We start from the raw sequence: 16342 nt of genomic DNA on the forward strand, positions 1-16342 counted from the left end.
TGTAATCATGTGCAGTGTAGCCCACAGATATTGCTTTTGTTGTGTTGAACTTGACAGTAACACTTGTGTGTGAGTGAGGGGGGTTTATTCAATGTTTTACTCAGTGAATGTTCTTTTTGCACACCTGCAGCCTTGTGCACTTGATCTATGTCTACTCTGATTCAGAGGGGTTGGGTTAAATACAGAAGACACGTTTCAGTTGAAGGCATTCAGTTGTACAACTGACTAGGTATCCCCCTTTCCCTACTATAGTGGCCACCATAATAGAGCAAAAATAGAATGCCTGTTTGTTTCATTCTATTTCTACTTAAGCTAGCTCCCGAGTGGCGCAGCGGTCTAAGGCACTGCATCTCACTACTAGAGACGTCGCTGGTTCAAATCCAGGCTTTATCACAACCCACCGTGTTTGGGAGTCCCATAGGGTGGCGCACAATTGGCCCAGTGTCGTCCAGGGTTTGGCCGGTGTAGGTCGTCATTGTAAATACGAATTTGTTCTGAGCGGACTTGCCTAGTTAAATAAAAAATAATGTTTTTTTCCCAAGTGCGATATTTAGATGTGTGTGGTCACAAGCGTTCTATTATAAAGGCTGTCTTGGCTAATTGCAATATTAGTGTATAGTTTTTTTCTCAAGACTTGAGTGTCATTTGCAGTAAAGTCTATGCAACAAATAACATTGGATTGCTTTCTTTACATTTTTTAGCTGTGAGTTGGGTTCACATGAACCACTTTTTATTTTACACACAGCGACTGATCATGTAGATAATATTCTTTGTTGTTTAATTAGTTAAAACCTGCATTTCACCCTGAAGGGATTTTTTTGCATGTTTCAGTGCAAAACAAAAGTGTCACCTTTTTGGGCCCTCACCGGTTTGCATCCCTGCCCATTAACGGCCAGCACAATGGATACATGTGACTGGAACAAGGGGCCCAGTGTTTCCGAAAAGTGCGAGGAGTGATTGACATCGAGTTTTAAAATAAACATATGGGTTGTGGTATAAAGTAGTGCACTATACAGGGGATAGGGTGCTATTTAGGATGCATCCCATATGATTTGTTGGACACCCTCACTTCTCTACCATAACAAACATTTATTAGCTCTAACCATGTTATATCCATTTCCCTTAGAGAGAGAGAGAGAGAGAGAACAAGAGCGCGAGAGAGAGAACGAGAGAGAAAGAAAGAAAGAGAACAAGAGCGAGAAAGAAAGAAAGATGGAGAGAGAGAGAAGTATGTGCTAAAAACAGAACCACATCTGCCATTATGTCTGTACTGGCAGGTCATCTTAAATTGTCCTTAAACGGGGTACTTATAAAAACATGGTACTATACAGTATGTGTCCCAAATGGTACATAAGGCTCAAAAGTAGTCTACTATATAGGGAATAGGGTGCCATTTGGGACGTAACCATGCACTCATTCACATCCAGACTGAGGAATGGATGACTTAATGTTTTGAAAAGGGAGAAAATAGAATGTGTCAGATCAGTCACTAGCTGCATGGATGCCCGTGTTGTTTGACAGAGACCCAATCATTTACATCAGTATTTCGACACTTTTTTGTCCCCCAGTATAATATTGTCCAGGTTGTGTTGCTACTGACAACAACGTTAATTTCCAAGTCTTGCATCTCAGGGTATGATGACAACGTTCATGCTAGATATGATAAAGAGTAAACCGAAGAGTTATGCGTGGTCAAGAGGATCCAACTCTCCGCTTCCTGGGGTCACGTTTTTATTGTCAAAGACCTACTTTGCGGAGCTACTTTGGCTTATTTTAAAAACAAGCACACATAAAACTTGAAAAATACAAATAAAATCATCGAAGATAACACACAATAATGTGTGCGATTTATTTCCATTGTTGTCCTCTTGTGACATGGTGGTTGGTCAAGATCACTTGCGCTTTGGAGGGGCAGAGCCAGACCAGACGCGACGAATGATGTTGGATCTTCAAAAAACTGAAAAAAACAAAAGGTAACGCACTGCTGTGCTGAGACTCATTGGTGTTCATTGCAAATATAGCGCCAGCCAGTGCATCGATTAGACGCACAATAACGGCATATTTGGGATCAGTTTCCACTCCTTTGGGATAACGTTTCCCATTTAATCTGGATCAAGAACGGGCTGCATATGAGTTAAACTTTTCAGTTTTAAGAAAATCCCGGATGTCTGCCCTGCAAGCGTAACTTTATCTCGACAGTCCTGTGAAAGAGATGCTTAAAAGTGGGGAGTGTTGCTCGTTGTTCAAATTTCCCAAATTACCGGCGACCGTTTTACCACGAACATGACCGCGTAAATACTTAGCCTAACATTATTTGTTATTATTTTATAGTTTTTATTTTCTCATATCTCCACTGCACTTGATCGCAAACGATGCAGGTCCTACTGTTTGCTACGGTTCTTTACTATATCGTGAACTTCGTCGGGGCTGAGCCCAAACCAAAATGCCCAGAGCGGTGCGACGTCAGCACTTGCCCCAGCCCTAGCTGCGCGATGGGGTACGTTCCAGACCGATGCAACTGCTGCCTGGTTTGCGCCCAGGGAGAAAGCGACCCATGCGGGCGCAAAGATGACCTACCCTGTGGTGATGGACTCGAATGCAAGCACCCGGCCGGAAAGCGGCTAGCCAAGGGCTTTTGTCAGTGCAAATTGGGTCACAAAGTTTGCGGCAGTGACGGCATTACCTATGGGAACGTGTGTCAGCTGAAGGCGCAGAGTAGGAAGGCTCTGCAGCAGGGGCTGCCCGCCATCAACTCGGTCCAGAAGGGACCATGCGAAATCAACAATAACAAAGGTAAGTCATTTGTGTCTAAAAAGAAAACACCAACAACAATAACAGCTGCAACACATAGGTATACTGTAGCTCAACATTAATCAGTAACAGCAGAAATGTATAGGCTGCATACACAGTTGCACTTCATGCAATAGACATGGATGGATAATTTAATAGATGTTTATATATAGTGCACTACTTTTTGGGGGGCTCAATGCACTATATAGGGAATAGGGTGCCATTTGAGACATAAATATAGTCTAGGCTAGAGGAATATAATTAGCAACCCCTAAACCCCTCCTTTGTCAAAAGGGGAAGACGCAGACTGTCTGGGTCATTAAAGTTAAACCCTACAACTTTGCCCCTAGACACTGACCTGAGGCCAGTTTTGTGGTTCTCCAAATTGTTTAGTTTAAGATTGGGGGAGCGAATCTGATCACCATAATTATTCTCAGCCAGACTCCCTATAGATTACAGTCTCACATGATAAAACTAATGACCAGCCACTGAATGACTGAGTTCACTTGTCAGAATGTAATGTTTGTTTTCCTGTCTATTTTTTATTAGCATTTCCTGTGTTCTTTTTTCCTCCTAATACCCAGCAAAAACAAAAGCGTTTAGTGTGAAAAAATAACAATATTATTATTATTATCATCATATGTGCATTGTAGTGGCCATTAGGTAAAATAAACATGACAGTAAATGGGGACAGTAGACAAAAAACATAGTTGGCACATCCTGATGTCCACTACAGAGGACATTTATTATTGTTATTTAGATCTTATTGTTATTGAGCTCTTATATATGTGAAAAAAATTACAGCTAGCACATTTGGTTCCTTAGAAGTGGTGGCAATGTACATTTTTGTTGAACAAAGCCTGACTGGTAAAATGTAAAAAAAAAAAAAAAAAACATGTTCTGAGAACGGAAGTGAAAAATGTATCTCGCTCTGGGCACGTTAATTTTAGGTTGCAGGGAGGTTCTGAGAACGTTTTACTATGGTTCCCTGAATGTTAATAAAACCTCCCAGGAAAACATTCTGAGAACGACAATTATGTTATTTGAATGTAATTAAATAACATTCGAAATGTAAAGGTTATTTGGAGGTTTTTGAATAACTTCCTTAAAACGTTCACTGAATGTTTCAATAAGACTTTTAATAAGACTGCTAGCTTAAGTTAACTGTTTTGAACTTCAAGCACAGATAGGACACATGGAAATTCATTTGCATTAATCATGCAAACACATTAATTTTTTATTGTGGCATGGCATCAGTGAGATTCAAACCCTTATATTCTGTTCTCTATCCATGGAATTAGTCTACTGCACCACCAGGATGGAGCTAGCATGCCATGGTTTATTGTAAACTTATACAAAGCTGTTCAAAGGAAACGTTACGATCAGGCGTGGCCAGTTAGTGGGTGCGGCCAACACACCTGAACACACTTAACAAGATTAGAGGTTTGAGAGAATTTTGTTGACGCTGAGAATGGAATGTATATGTTTTTAAATAACATTCTTAGAACGTTTTTTGAATGTTACTAATGTTTTCTTGTGTTTTTTCTGGAAAGTTTTCTTAAATGTTCTGAGAACACGACTTTAAATATAACATTAAGGAAACCTGCAGAAAACGCTATGCTGAAGTACTGATATTCCCACAGAAGAACGTTGTTTCTTAATGTTCTGAGAACATGACTTTAAATAGAACCATCAGGAAACCTGTATGAAAGGTTATGCTGAAGCACTGACATCCCACAGAAGAACGTTGTTTCTTAATGTTCTCGGAACAATTTGAGAACGTTGCTTCAAATAGAACCATAAGGAAACCTGTAGGAAACGTTATGCTGAAGTATTGAAATTCACACAGAAGAACGTTGTTTCTTAACGTTCTCTGAACTATTTGAGAACATACCCAATGTCAAAGCAGTTTTGAAAACGTTCCTAGAACATTACCAGAAAATGTATATAATGTAACTATTTTTGAACTTTTATGAAGCGTTCCATTATAGTAATAAAAAACCAAGAAAATAACGTTATTTTGTCAAGTTCAGAGACCATTCCCAGAATGACCATTCCCAGAATGTTGGGGCAAGTTTGAATGCAATACAACGATAGGACAACAACGCTCTCACCAAGCCCTAAGAAACACATGGTTGTCAGAACGTTATGTGCTAGCTGGGACTGCTCAGTAACCTCACCAAACTATTCCTGAGATATTTACCTATAGAAAAAATCTGAATATCAAACTCACAAATATAATAATTACACAATTACACACACTTACCATAAAATTGCTGGGTCTCAGGTTATAGGCATTTCCTGGCCAAAGGTGGCATTTGCCTTGGTTTCCATTCAGAACTTTTTCATAATGCCCAAGAAGCCGGTGTTGGAGGATATTTTGGCATGGATGTTGCAAACCGTATATGATATGATACCGTTCAAAAGTTTGGGCTCACTTAGAAATGTCCTTGTTTTTGAAAGAAACTCCGGGATGCTGGCCTTCTAGGCAGAGTTCCTTTGTCCAGTGTCTGTGTTCTTTTGCCCATCTTAATCTTTTCTTTTTATTGGCCAGTCTGAGATATGGCTTTTTCTTTGCAACTCTGCCAAGAAGGCCAGCATTCCGGAGTTGCCTCTTCACTGTTGACATTGAGACTGGTGTTTTACGGGTACTATTTAATGAAGCTGCCAGTTGAGGACTTGTGAGGCATCTGTTTCTCAAACTAGACACTCTAATGTACTTGTTCTCTTGCTCAGTTGTGCACCGGGGCTTCCCACTCCTCTTTCTATTCTGGTTAGAGCCAGTTTGCGCTGTTCAGTGAAGAGAGTAGTACACAGCGTTGTACAAGATCTTCAGTTTCTTGGCCATTTCTTGCATGGAATAGCCTTAATTTCTCAGAACAGGAATAGACTGACGAGTTTCAGAAGAAAGTTGTAACGGCGTTCCTCTCTCTCTTCATAAGAAGAGGTGGAGTAGTGATCGAGCCAAGGCGCAGCGGGTTGTGAATACATGATGATTTATTAAATAAACAAAACAGACAAAGACGAAAACGAACTATACTTGATATAACTAACAAAATAACAAAACGATGTAGACAGACCTGAACAAACGAACTTACAAATACACGAAGCACGCTGACACAGGAACAGACTACATAAACGCACGAACAAACCGAAACAATCCCGTATGGTGTAACATCGACACAGACACAGGAGACAATCACCCACAAACAAACAGTGAGAACACCCTACCTAAATATGACTCTTAATTAGAGGAGAACGCAAAACACCTGCCTCTAATTAAGAGCCATACCAGGCAACCAAAACCAACATAGAAACAGATAACATAGACTGCCCACCCAAAACACATGCCCTGACCTAAACACATACAAAAACAACATAAAACAGGTCAGGACTGTTACAGAACCCCCCCCCCCCTCAAGGTGCGAACGCCGGGCGCACCAGCACAAAGTCCAGGGGAGGGTCTGGGTGGGCAGTTGACCACGGTGGTGGCTCCGGCTCTGGACGCTGTCCCCACACCACCATAGTCACTCCCCGTTTCTGTCTTCCCCTCCCAATGACCACCCTAAAACTCACATCCCCTAAATAAACGGCCAGCACCAGGAGAAGGGGCAGCACCGGGACAAGGGGCAGCACCGGGACAAGGGGCAGCACCGGGACAAGGGGCAGCACCGGGACAAGGGGCAGCACCGGGACAAGGGGCAGCACCAGGATAAGGGGCAGCACCAGGATAAAGACCAGCACCGGGATAAGGGGCAGCACCGGGACAAGGGGCAACACCGGGACAAGGGGCAGGTCCCGGCTGATATACTCTGGCAGATCCTGGCTGAGGGACTCTGGCAGGTCTATGCAGGCTGACGGCTCTCGACGCTCATGGCAGGCTGACGGCTCTCGACGCTCATGGCAGGCTGGCGGCTCTCGACGCTCATGGCAGGCTGACGGCTCTCGACGCTCATGGCAGGCTGACGGCTCTCGACGCTCATGGCAGGCTGACGGCTCTCGACGCTCATGGCTCTCTGACGGCTCTGGCTGCTCATGGCTCGCTGGCGGCTCTGGCAGATCCTGTCTGGTTGGCGGCTCTGGCAGATCCTGTCTGGTTGGCGGCTCTGGCAGATCCTGTCTGGTTGGCGGCTTTGGCAGATCCTGTCTGGTTGGCGGCTCTGGCAGATCCTGTCTGGCGGGCGGCTCTAGCGGCTCCTGTCTGGCGGGCGGCTCTAGCGGCTCCTGTCTGGCGGGCGGCTCTGTAGGCTCATGGCAGACGGGCGGCTTTGCAGGCTCATGGCAGACGGATGGCTCAGACGGCGCTGGGGAGACGGATGGCTCAGATGGCGCTGGGGAGACGGATGGCTCAGATGGCGCTGGGGAGACGGATGGCTCTGGCCGGATACGGCGCACTGTAGACCTGGTGCGTGGTGCCGGAACTGGAGGCACCGGGCTAAGGATAAGCACCTTCCTACTAGTGCGGGGAGCAGGGACAGGGCACACTGTATTCTCAAAGCCCACTCTATACCTGATGCGAGGTACCGGCACTGGTGACACCGGGCTGAGGACAAGCACATCAGGATTAGTAAGGGGAGAAGATACAGTGTGTTCAGGGCTCTGGAGACGCACAGGAGGCTTTGTGCGTGGTGCCGGAACTGGAGGCACCGAACTGGATACACGCACTACAGAGAGAGTGCGTGGAGGAGGAACTGGGCTCAGGAGACGCACAGGTAGCCTAGTGCGTAGTGTAGGCACTGTAGGTACTAGGCTGGGGCGGGGAGGTGGCGCCGGAAATACCGGACCGTGGAGGCGTACTGGCACTCTTGAGCATTGAGCCTGCCCAACCTTACCTGGTTGAATGCTCCCGGTCGCCCGACCAGTGCGGGGAGGTGGAATAACCCGCACCGGCCTATGTAGGCGAACCGGGGAAACCATGCGTAAGGCCGGTGCCATGTATGCCGGCCCGAGGAGACGCACTGGAGACCAGACACGTTGAGCCGGCCTCATGACACCTGGCTCAATACCCAATCTAGCCCTACCAGTGCGGGGAGGTGGAATAACCCGCACTGGGCTATGCACTCGTACAGGAGACACCGTGCGCTCTACTGCGTAACACGGCGCCTGCCCGTACTCCCGCTCTCCACGGTAAGCCTGGGAAGTGGGCGCAGGTCTCCTACCTGCCCTTGGCCCACTACCTCTTAGCCACCCCCCAAGAAATTTTTTACTTACGGGCTTTTTGGGCTTCCGTGCCAGACGCGTTCCCTCATAGCTCCGGTTCCTCTCTCCGGTAGCCTCTGCTCTCCTCAGTGCCTCCAGCTGTTCCCATGGGAGGCGATCCCTACCAGCCAGGATCTCCTCCCATGTGTAGCAACCCTTTCCGTCCAATATATCGTCCCATGTCCATTGCTCCTTCTTTTCCTGTCCCTTACTCCAATTACTCCGCTGCTTGGCTCTGGAATGGTGGGTGATTCTGTAACGGCGTTCCTCTCTCTCTTCATAAGAAGAGGTGGAGTAGTGATCGAGCCAAGGCGCAGCGGGTTGTGAATACATGATGATTTATTAAATAAACAAAACAGACAAAGACGAAAACGAACTATACCTGATATAACTAACAAAATAACAAAACGATGTAGACAGACCTGAACAAACGAACTTACAAATACACGAAGCACGCTGACAACAGGAACAGACTACATAAACGCACGAACAAACCGAAACAATCCCGTATGGTGTAACATCGACACAGACACAGGAGACAATCACCCACAAACAAACAGTGAGAACACCCTACCTAAATATGACTCTTAATTAGAGGAGAACGCAAAACACCTGCCTCTAATTAAGAGCCATACCAGGCAACCAAAACCAACATAGAAACAGATAACATAGACTGCCCACCCAAAACACATGCCCTGACCTAAACACATACAAAAACAACATAAAACAGGTCAGGACTGTTACAAAAGTTATTTGTTTCTAGCCATTTTGAGCCTGTAATCGAACGCACTAATGCTGATGCTCCAGATACTCAACTAGTCTAAAGAAGCCCAGTTTTATTGCTTCTTTAATCAGAACAAAAGTTGTCAGCTGCTGTGCTAACATAATTGCAAAAGTGTTTTCTAATGATCAATTAGCCTTTTAAAAGGATCAACTTGGATTAGCTAACACAACGTGCCATTGGAACGCAGAAGTGATGGTTGCCGATAATGGGCCTCTGTACGCCTATGTAAATATTCCATAGAAAATCTGCTGTTTCCAGCTACAATAGTCATTACAACATTAACAATGTCTACACTGTATTTCTGATGAACTTGATGTTATTTTAATGGACAAAAAATTTGCTTTTCTTTCAAAAACAAGGACATTTCTACGGGACCCCAAACTTTTGAACGGTAGTGAATATGTGTATGATATTAGCATATGATGAGTACTGTTTACATTTTGTTTTTACTGCTCAGATCCCACGTACATTTCACATGCCTCTCACGTCTCAGCCTATATGGCTATGTTTAAACAAGCAGGCAAATTCTGATCTTTTTCCACTAATGGATCTTTTGATCAACCATAATAATTTGGGCAACAGATCAGAATTACTCACTCTTACTTACTTCAGTCAAATACTATATCATCATATGAACCCATTCAACTTACAACATGTATTTCAACACAAGTCATCCTTGAGTTACTTCAGATAGGCCTACTACCACTTTAGACTAAACCTAAAAGGATCTCGTCATTATCATTAGGATGGGCTGGCCTTTGGGCTAATGACATGTTTAGTATCTTCAAACTGTTCTTCGATCAAAAAACACATTTTCCAGAGTCATCTCAAAGCTTTTTGGCCACCACTCAGAATAATAGTAGCCTGCAGTCCCAGATTTGTTTGTAATGTTTTGCTACTCTCGTATGGTTATTGGTTGCAAAACAGCACAAACAAATCTGGGAGCAGGCTAGAATAATAGCCGAGTTGGGTTTTTCCATGGTTACTGCCAAGATTGTGCCATTCACTGGTTTGGTTTTCTAACGCTTGGTTAGCCAACTGAAGAGGGCCAATTTGTAGCCTAGAGCTGAAATATGCTTTTCTGAGATTCCCCTTTACTTGCGTGTTTAATTCTACACTCCCATAGCCAACAATTTCCGATTGGTTAGGAGGATGACCATAGCCAAATATTTGATTAGTAAATGGATAGGATGTGCTGGGAAAAGTTCTAAAATGTAGAGCCAGATGTAGAGCCATGTAGAGTCTAAAATGTAGAGCCAGATGTAGAGCCATGTAGATTCTAAAATGTAGAGCCAGATGTAGAGCCATGTAGAGTCTAAAATGTAGAGCCAGATGTAGAGCCATGTAGATTCTAAAATGTAGAGCCAGATGTAGAGCCATGTAGAGTCTAAAATGTTGTTTGTTTGCTCTCTAAAATCAGCTGTGTAACCTGAATGTTTATACGAGCCAAGGCGATCTCACACACACATACGCACACATACATGCATGCACATACACGCACACACACATAGCCAAGGCAGTCTAGTCACAGGAAACCACGGTCAGTTGAGGAGAACGAACGCCAGCCAGCGGAGCAGACCGCCATGTGCTGGAAATAACCGACCGTAATTAACATTAGTTTACTGCAGCACGCCACACACACAAACACACACACTCACGCACAGGCCACTGAGGCGTTTTCATGGCCCTGAAGGAGCGCAGCCCGGTGAAACTACCCGGCTGTTTTTAGACCAAATTAGTGAGGTTTCATGTAGGAAGGGGTGGAGTATAGGAAACAAATATTGCAGGGTATTGTAAAGGAAGTTCACCTAAGAACCTGTACTTGTCGGACAAAAAAAAAATTGGTTATTGCTATTTTGATGTTGTTGTTGCTGTTCTTGTGGCTATTTTTAAAGTCAATTTTTACTGACCACTTGATCAAACCTGAAAACACTCCTGGCCCCAGTTACTCTGTGACCACTTTTAAGCAGTGCATTTAATAAAAGCGTTATACAACACTATTAAGGCTCATACGTGCTTATAACAAGTTATACATCATTATATGTGGATGGTTTAAGTAAAGCATTTCCAATATATATTTATTTCTGCACGTAAGGTTGCAGGTAACATGTTAAGAAGCGATAGTACTATTGTTAGAGAGGTGATAGTGTAGAGGAGGGACTGTGTCATATTATTAACATGAGTCATTCTTCCTGCTAGTATAGGTACTTCACACCCCACCAGTCCCAGGTACAAGTTTAACTTCATAGCCGACGTGGTTGAGAAGATTGCGCCGGCTGTCGTCCACATTGAACTTTTCCTCAGGTACCGTGTGTTTGTGTAGGCAGACTCGGACACAATCTTATGTCGTACTACAGTGTGTGTTGTGTCTGTAAAGTATGTGTAATGATGGTTGAACCAAAAATACTCATTTTTTATCACATATAACTTATTGGTAGTAACTTCACAACAGTGTAGATCTTATGTAATCTCTCATCATAAGCAATAAACTCAAAACACATCACAGGAAACTCTTGTCTTGTTGTTGTTCTATCTTGACCTCTTGACCCCCAGGCACCCTCTGTTCGGCCGGAATGTCCCTCTGTCCAGTGGGTCAGGCTTTGTGATGTCAGACACAGGTTTGATAGTGACCAACGCCCATGTAGTCTCCAGCACCAGGCCTGTGTCGGGCCGTCAGCAGCTCAAGGTCCAGATGCACAATGGTGACGTCTACGAAGCGACCATCAAGGACATCGATAAGAAGTCAGACATTGCCACCATCAAAGTCAACCCACTGGTGAGAGGAGTGTCTCAGGATTGGGGTCAATTTCGTTTAAATTCCAGTCAGTACAGGAAGTACACTGAAATTCCAAATCCAATTGGAATTGAAATGTTGTTTACTTTCTGACTCCCTATTGCGTAAGAGTCAGACAAAAGACATGCTGCTTTTTTTGTCTTAGGCATGTTCTTATGCATAGGCCTATTGTCAAATCTCGACCTATTGTTCATTGTAATGAGACATACAACAACAATGTTTGTGGTTAGAGGAAGACTGACACTGTATTTTTTCAAATGAAACCGTCCAAATACTATGTTCTGGTTCACATAATAGCTGTATTGTATTCTACAACAAGAAGGTCTTACTGTTAAAAACAGGGGGAATGGGAACAAAGAAACAGCAAAGAAAAGAAAAAAGCAGGGGGAATTCCTGTACGTTAAAGAGTTGAATAGCTATTTGATGGATGTCATGAATGTCTGAGGTCACAAATAGTTATGACTGATGTCATATCCTGTTTGTGATAGGATTAATCAGGCGTGGTGAAACACAGTTCAATTCCCCCCTGGGTGTAGCTGAATGTTTTAGGCCCTGGTGCATAGTTTATGACACGGACCCCACCACTTTAGGGATAAGTAGGGGGATTTTAAGATGGGCCAGTCAACCATATTCCGTAAGTGTTCAATCAACGAAAGCCCCTAAAGTCTCCAAAACAATGGATCAGCCTACAGAGAGAAAGACAGGGAAACGCGTGAGCAGTGAGAAAGACCTCAAAGAATTCCTACACAGCCCGGTCCCTCTCTCTTTAACTCTATTTCTGAATCTCACATCACGATATGAGTCAGAAACATGTATTCTAGTGTCAAAATGTACTACAAAGTTTTAAAAGGATAATTAATATACAAATATTGAAAGCATTTAATGAGACAACTAAAAGATGTGCAACATAAAAATATTGTCTCAATTCCGTTGTGTAATTTATTGACAGTCCCTAACTAGCCCCAGAGATAGGCTATCTATTCAATGTCAAACCAACTTTGCCAAGGTTGCACACCAGCCAGCTGAAGCTAATTGGTGAAAGAAGTTAGCTAGCCTAGGTGACTTCAAGACACAAGTTATCTGGAAGGGTTAGTGACTGTAACTGTGTACTGAATGTACAAATGCTTGCCACATGCAAACACACACACAAGAGGCACCCAAATTAAACCCCCCACCCCCATCCCCCCAGACAACTCGTTTGGCGTCAGTCATGGCCGCTGCTTTTCTTAATGGCCAGGCCGAAAAATTAGTCCAAATCAGGAAATTCAGCCGCCCTTTAATGCTTCTCTCCGGCCCTCTCTCCCTCTCCCCTCTCTCTCTATTCCCTTCCTCCCTCTCAGAAAAAGCTCCCGGTGCTGTTGCTAGGCCACTCGGCCGACCTTAGACCTGGTGAGTTTGTGGTTGCCATTGGCAGCCCCTTCGCTCTCCAGAACACGGTTACCACAGGGATCGTGAGCACTGCACAGAGAGACGGGAAGGAGCTGGGCATCAGAGACTCTGACATGGACTATATACAGACGGACGCCATCATCAACGTGAGACAATCAATTCAATACAATTTAGCTGAACTTTATTTAAAGGGCAATTATAGCAGACTTCACTTATAACCAACTCAAAAGGCTGTCCAGCTGTCTTGTTTTGACATTTTAGAAGAGGGCATGTATGATCATGGAGATCAAATACACAGACAAATACATACACATCCGATTGATTGAATAATTGATTGATTTATTGTTTTTGATATTTTCTCAGTATGGAAATTCAGGCGGACCTCTTGTTAACTTGGTAAGTGGTATGTCAGCCCCCAACACTTTTTCACAATCTTCACTGTGATAATATTGAGTAGAAGCAGTAGTGAGACAGCCATAGAGCTTTTTAAATACACTAGTATGAAAGTATCCCAAAGATGGCCATCTTTTTGGTCACGTTACCAGGATGTTAATGTCCATTGTAGTGTTCTATTTAATTCAATGGAGCCAGCCCTGTTCTTAACCCCTAATAACCTGTCACCCTGTATTGTCTGCCATCAGGACGGGGAGGTGATCGGTATCAGTTGCGATCCAGTTCCTATTCGTAACACTCTGTTAAGTTGTTTGTCTGACTGCCACCAGGACGGGGAGGTGATTGGCATCAACACTCTGAAAGTGGCTGCTGGGATCTCCTTCGCCATCCCTTCTGATAGGATCACACGCTTCCTCGAGGAATCAATGGACAAGCAGAGCAAAGGTAGGCCCGCCCCTCCCCTCCCCTCTGATAGGACAGCACTCTTCCTCAACGAATCAATGGACAAGCAGAGCAAAGGTAACTATGTCTGAGATAGCCAGACAGCTATTAACTACAAGTATGATCACATTATAATTCAACAAAGGCAAATTATGAATTAGTATGTATGTTAAAGGCAAATTATTGTTTTTTTCTTTTAAAGAAGTGAGATCATTGAAGAAACGTTTCATTGGAATAAAGATGCTCACCATCAACCCAGCGTAAGTCTTATACAAGCATGACACTCTGCAATACTACAGTTACCAATAATAGTGTGTTAAACTAAGACAGACGTTTCTAATTCGTCTTGTGTAGGCTGGTTGAGGAGCTGAAGCAGCAGAACCCAGACTTCCCCGATGTCTCTAGTGGGATCTACGTCCATGAAGTGGTGCCTCACTCTCCTGCACAGAAGTAGGTGGCCTCAGTCAAAGCTACCATACACTGTGCAAATAGCATAGTTTCTCTGAGAAGGGTCAAGATGACTTTGTATGGAAATTTAGCATGGACTATTTCATTACATCTCTTGGTTTTCTTAAAGGAGTAATTTATCACTCTCATACTTTTAATATCTTTACCCACGTGTCTCTCTTTTGCACTGTAGTCTTTCTCGTCTCAAAAATAATGTGTTTTTACTCTCGTCCTCCTTTCCACACACAGAGGTGGTATCAGAGACGGCGACATCATCGCGAAGCTGAACGGCCGTCCTCTGCTGACCACAGCTGATCTACAAGGGGCGCTCACGGAGGAGACAGCCCTGCTGCTGGAGGTCAGGAGGGGCAACGACGACCTGCTCTTCAACATCCAGCCCGATGTCATTATGCAGTAACCCAGTAACCTTGAAGACATTGACCAGGAGTACCGTGTTCGAGATATATTTCTATCGGGAACATTCTGTAAACGTTAGAACGTCACTCATGAACATGCTCCCAGCTGTTCAACATCGAGCCAGACGACGTCTTCATGCAGTAATCACAGCAACCGTGGTGTGGTACCCGGGAGACTGAAAAAGTATAATGACCAAACCAAATAAAACAAAACAGAAACTATGGTTGAGAGCCCTATACACTGATAAAGCTGCCCCTATAGTCACTGACCTAAGGTCAGTTTGTATTTGTTTTGGGAGGGTAAAACTGATCCTAACTCGGTGCATAAAGGGTGACTTTTAACTACTCAGAGCCCAGGGGAGAAGGATCAACAAACAAGTCAAGAAACAGAAAACTGTGTTTGTTGGAACCTTGATCTGGAAACAATAGAGACTGACTGACCCTTGCTTGATAAATCCAGCCAGAAAACTCTCTGGAGTCTGGATGCATTTAGGACTGAATGTTGGAACGCCCAGCGAAATGAAACACTTGATTTTTATTATTGTTGTATTTGTGTTTTGTATCATCTGTCTTTGTCAAAGCACACCAGCTGTTTTTTGAGACTCACTTACTCCCAATGCAACCAATCATTGGTAAGACAAGTTTAGCATGTAGTTAATTCAAAGATGTGTCCATTGTTACACTGCTTTTATACCCTTTTTTTATCTGTTGACCAGAACTTATATCTGTACATGCGAGTACAGTAGCTATGTGTCCAATGCTTTCCGTTTGAAACCATTCCGTAGCCAACTGTGAATGTTGTTTTTTGGTCAGTGATACGTTGAAAGAAAGACCAGAATTTGGTCGGAAATGTTCCGTTAGAAGTTGAAAGAAAGACCACATTTTTATTCAACTGGTAAAATGTAAGCAAATGTCTGTTTGAATCTCACTGTTACTGGATTCTTGATGTCTTCTACTATAACCGACCCATTGGGAACACTTTACATTAATGTCCTAAGGGTTTATAAAGGGTTTATAAAGGGTTTGTAAAGGTGTTATAAGCAGTTTTATAAACACTTTACAATATTGACCTGTGCTTATAGCATGAATAAATAAATTCCCTTTACAGTCAGTTACTTATATCTTAATCATCATGACTTAAGAACAGATTGAATGTTTACAAATCTGGATTCCTTACCAACAGGCTATGTCAACGGGAGTGATTGTCTTAGTTTTTTCTACTTTTATAATGTGTATAAAATAAAATAAATTGCTCTTTAGGACGTTCTTGCATTGGATCCAGTGAGACGTGTCTGCGTACATGTGTGTGTGGGTGTGATTCCTTTGACAACATTCTGCTGTACTTGGACATGGTTGACGAGGAAGCTAGGAATGTTTACTGCTTCAGGCTGTAAGGAGCTTAGCCTTGTTTAAGTACAATCAGGTTATTGTGGCTGCTATCTTTATATATATACAGACAGACAGAGAAGGGGGCATACTTTTCCATCCTCCACCCGCACAATCAGTCATGGGGTAAGGTGAAGATGTATTTATGTCAAGTTAAGGGTCCTAAAAATAGTCATACAGTTTTACTTGTCTTGTCACAGGTCATAAATGTATGTCTCATGTCCTTGGAGGATGTCTGTAAGGAAACTGGGAGAGTTTGATACACCATTCACTTCCATGGTAGACTTGACCCATATTCTGGTC

General features: G+C 43.5%; 1 protein-coding gene across 3 annotated transcripts; it reads left to right on the forward strand.

The window, feature by feature from the left end:
* The first annotated feature begins 1888 nt into the window (after positions 1–1888).
* Positions 1889–15930, forward strand: LOC129865567 (serine protease HTRA3-like). 3 transcript variants are annotated; one of them, XM_055938451.1, is made up of 9 exons: positions 1889–2793; positions 10978–11077; positions 11327–11549; positions 12908–13102; positions 13320–13352; positions 13598–13793; positions 13993–14050; positions 14145–14240; positions 14487–15930. In XM_055938451.1, the coding sequence occupies exons 1-9, from the start codon at positions 2373–2375 to the stop codon at positions 14653–14655; spliced, it is 1491 nt and encodes a 496-aa protein (XP_055794426.1). In that variant the 5' UTR covers positions 1889–2372; the 3' UTR covers positions 14656–15930. The 3 variants fall into 3 exon arrangements, with proteins under 3 accessions (XP_055794426.1, XP_055794428.1, XP_055794427.1); XM_055938452.1 differs by having other exon boundaries at positions 1891–2793; positions 13679–13793; XM_055938453.1 differs by lacking the exon at positions 13320–13352 and having other exon boundaries at positions 1890–2793; positions 13679–13793.
* The last annotated feature ends 412 nt before the right edge of the window (positions 15931–16342 follow it).

Source organism: Salvelinus fontinalis, chromosome 11 (genome assembly GCF_029448725.1).
Source record: "Salvelinus fontinalis isolate EN_2023a chromosome 11, ASM2944872v1, whole genome shotgun sequence".
In the NCBI taxonomy this organism is placed as follows: Eukaryota; Metazoa; Chordata; class Actinopteri; order Salmoniformes; family Salmonidae; genus Salvelinus; species Salvelinus fontinalis.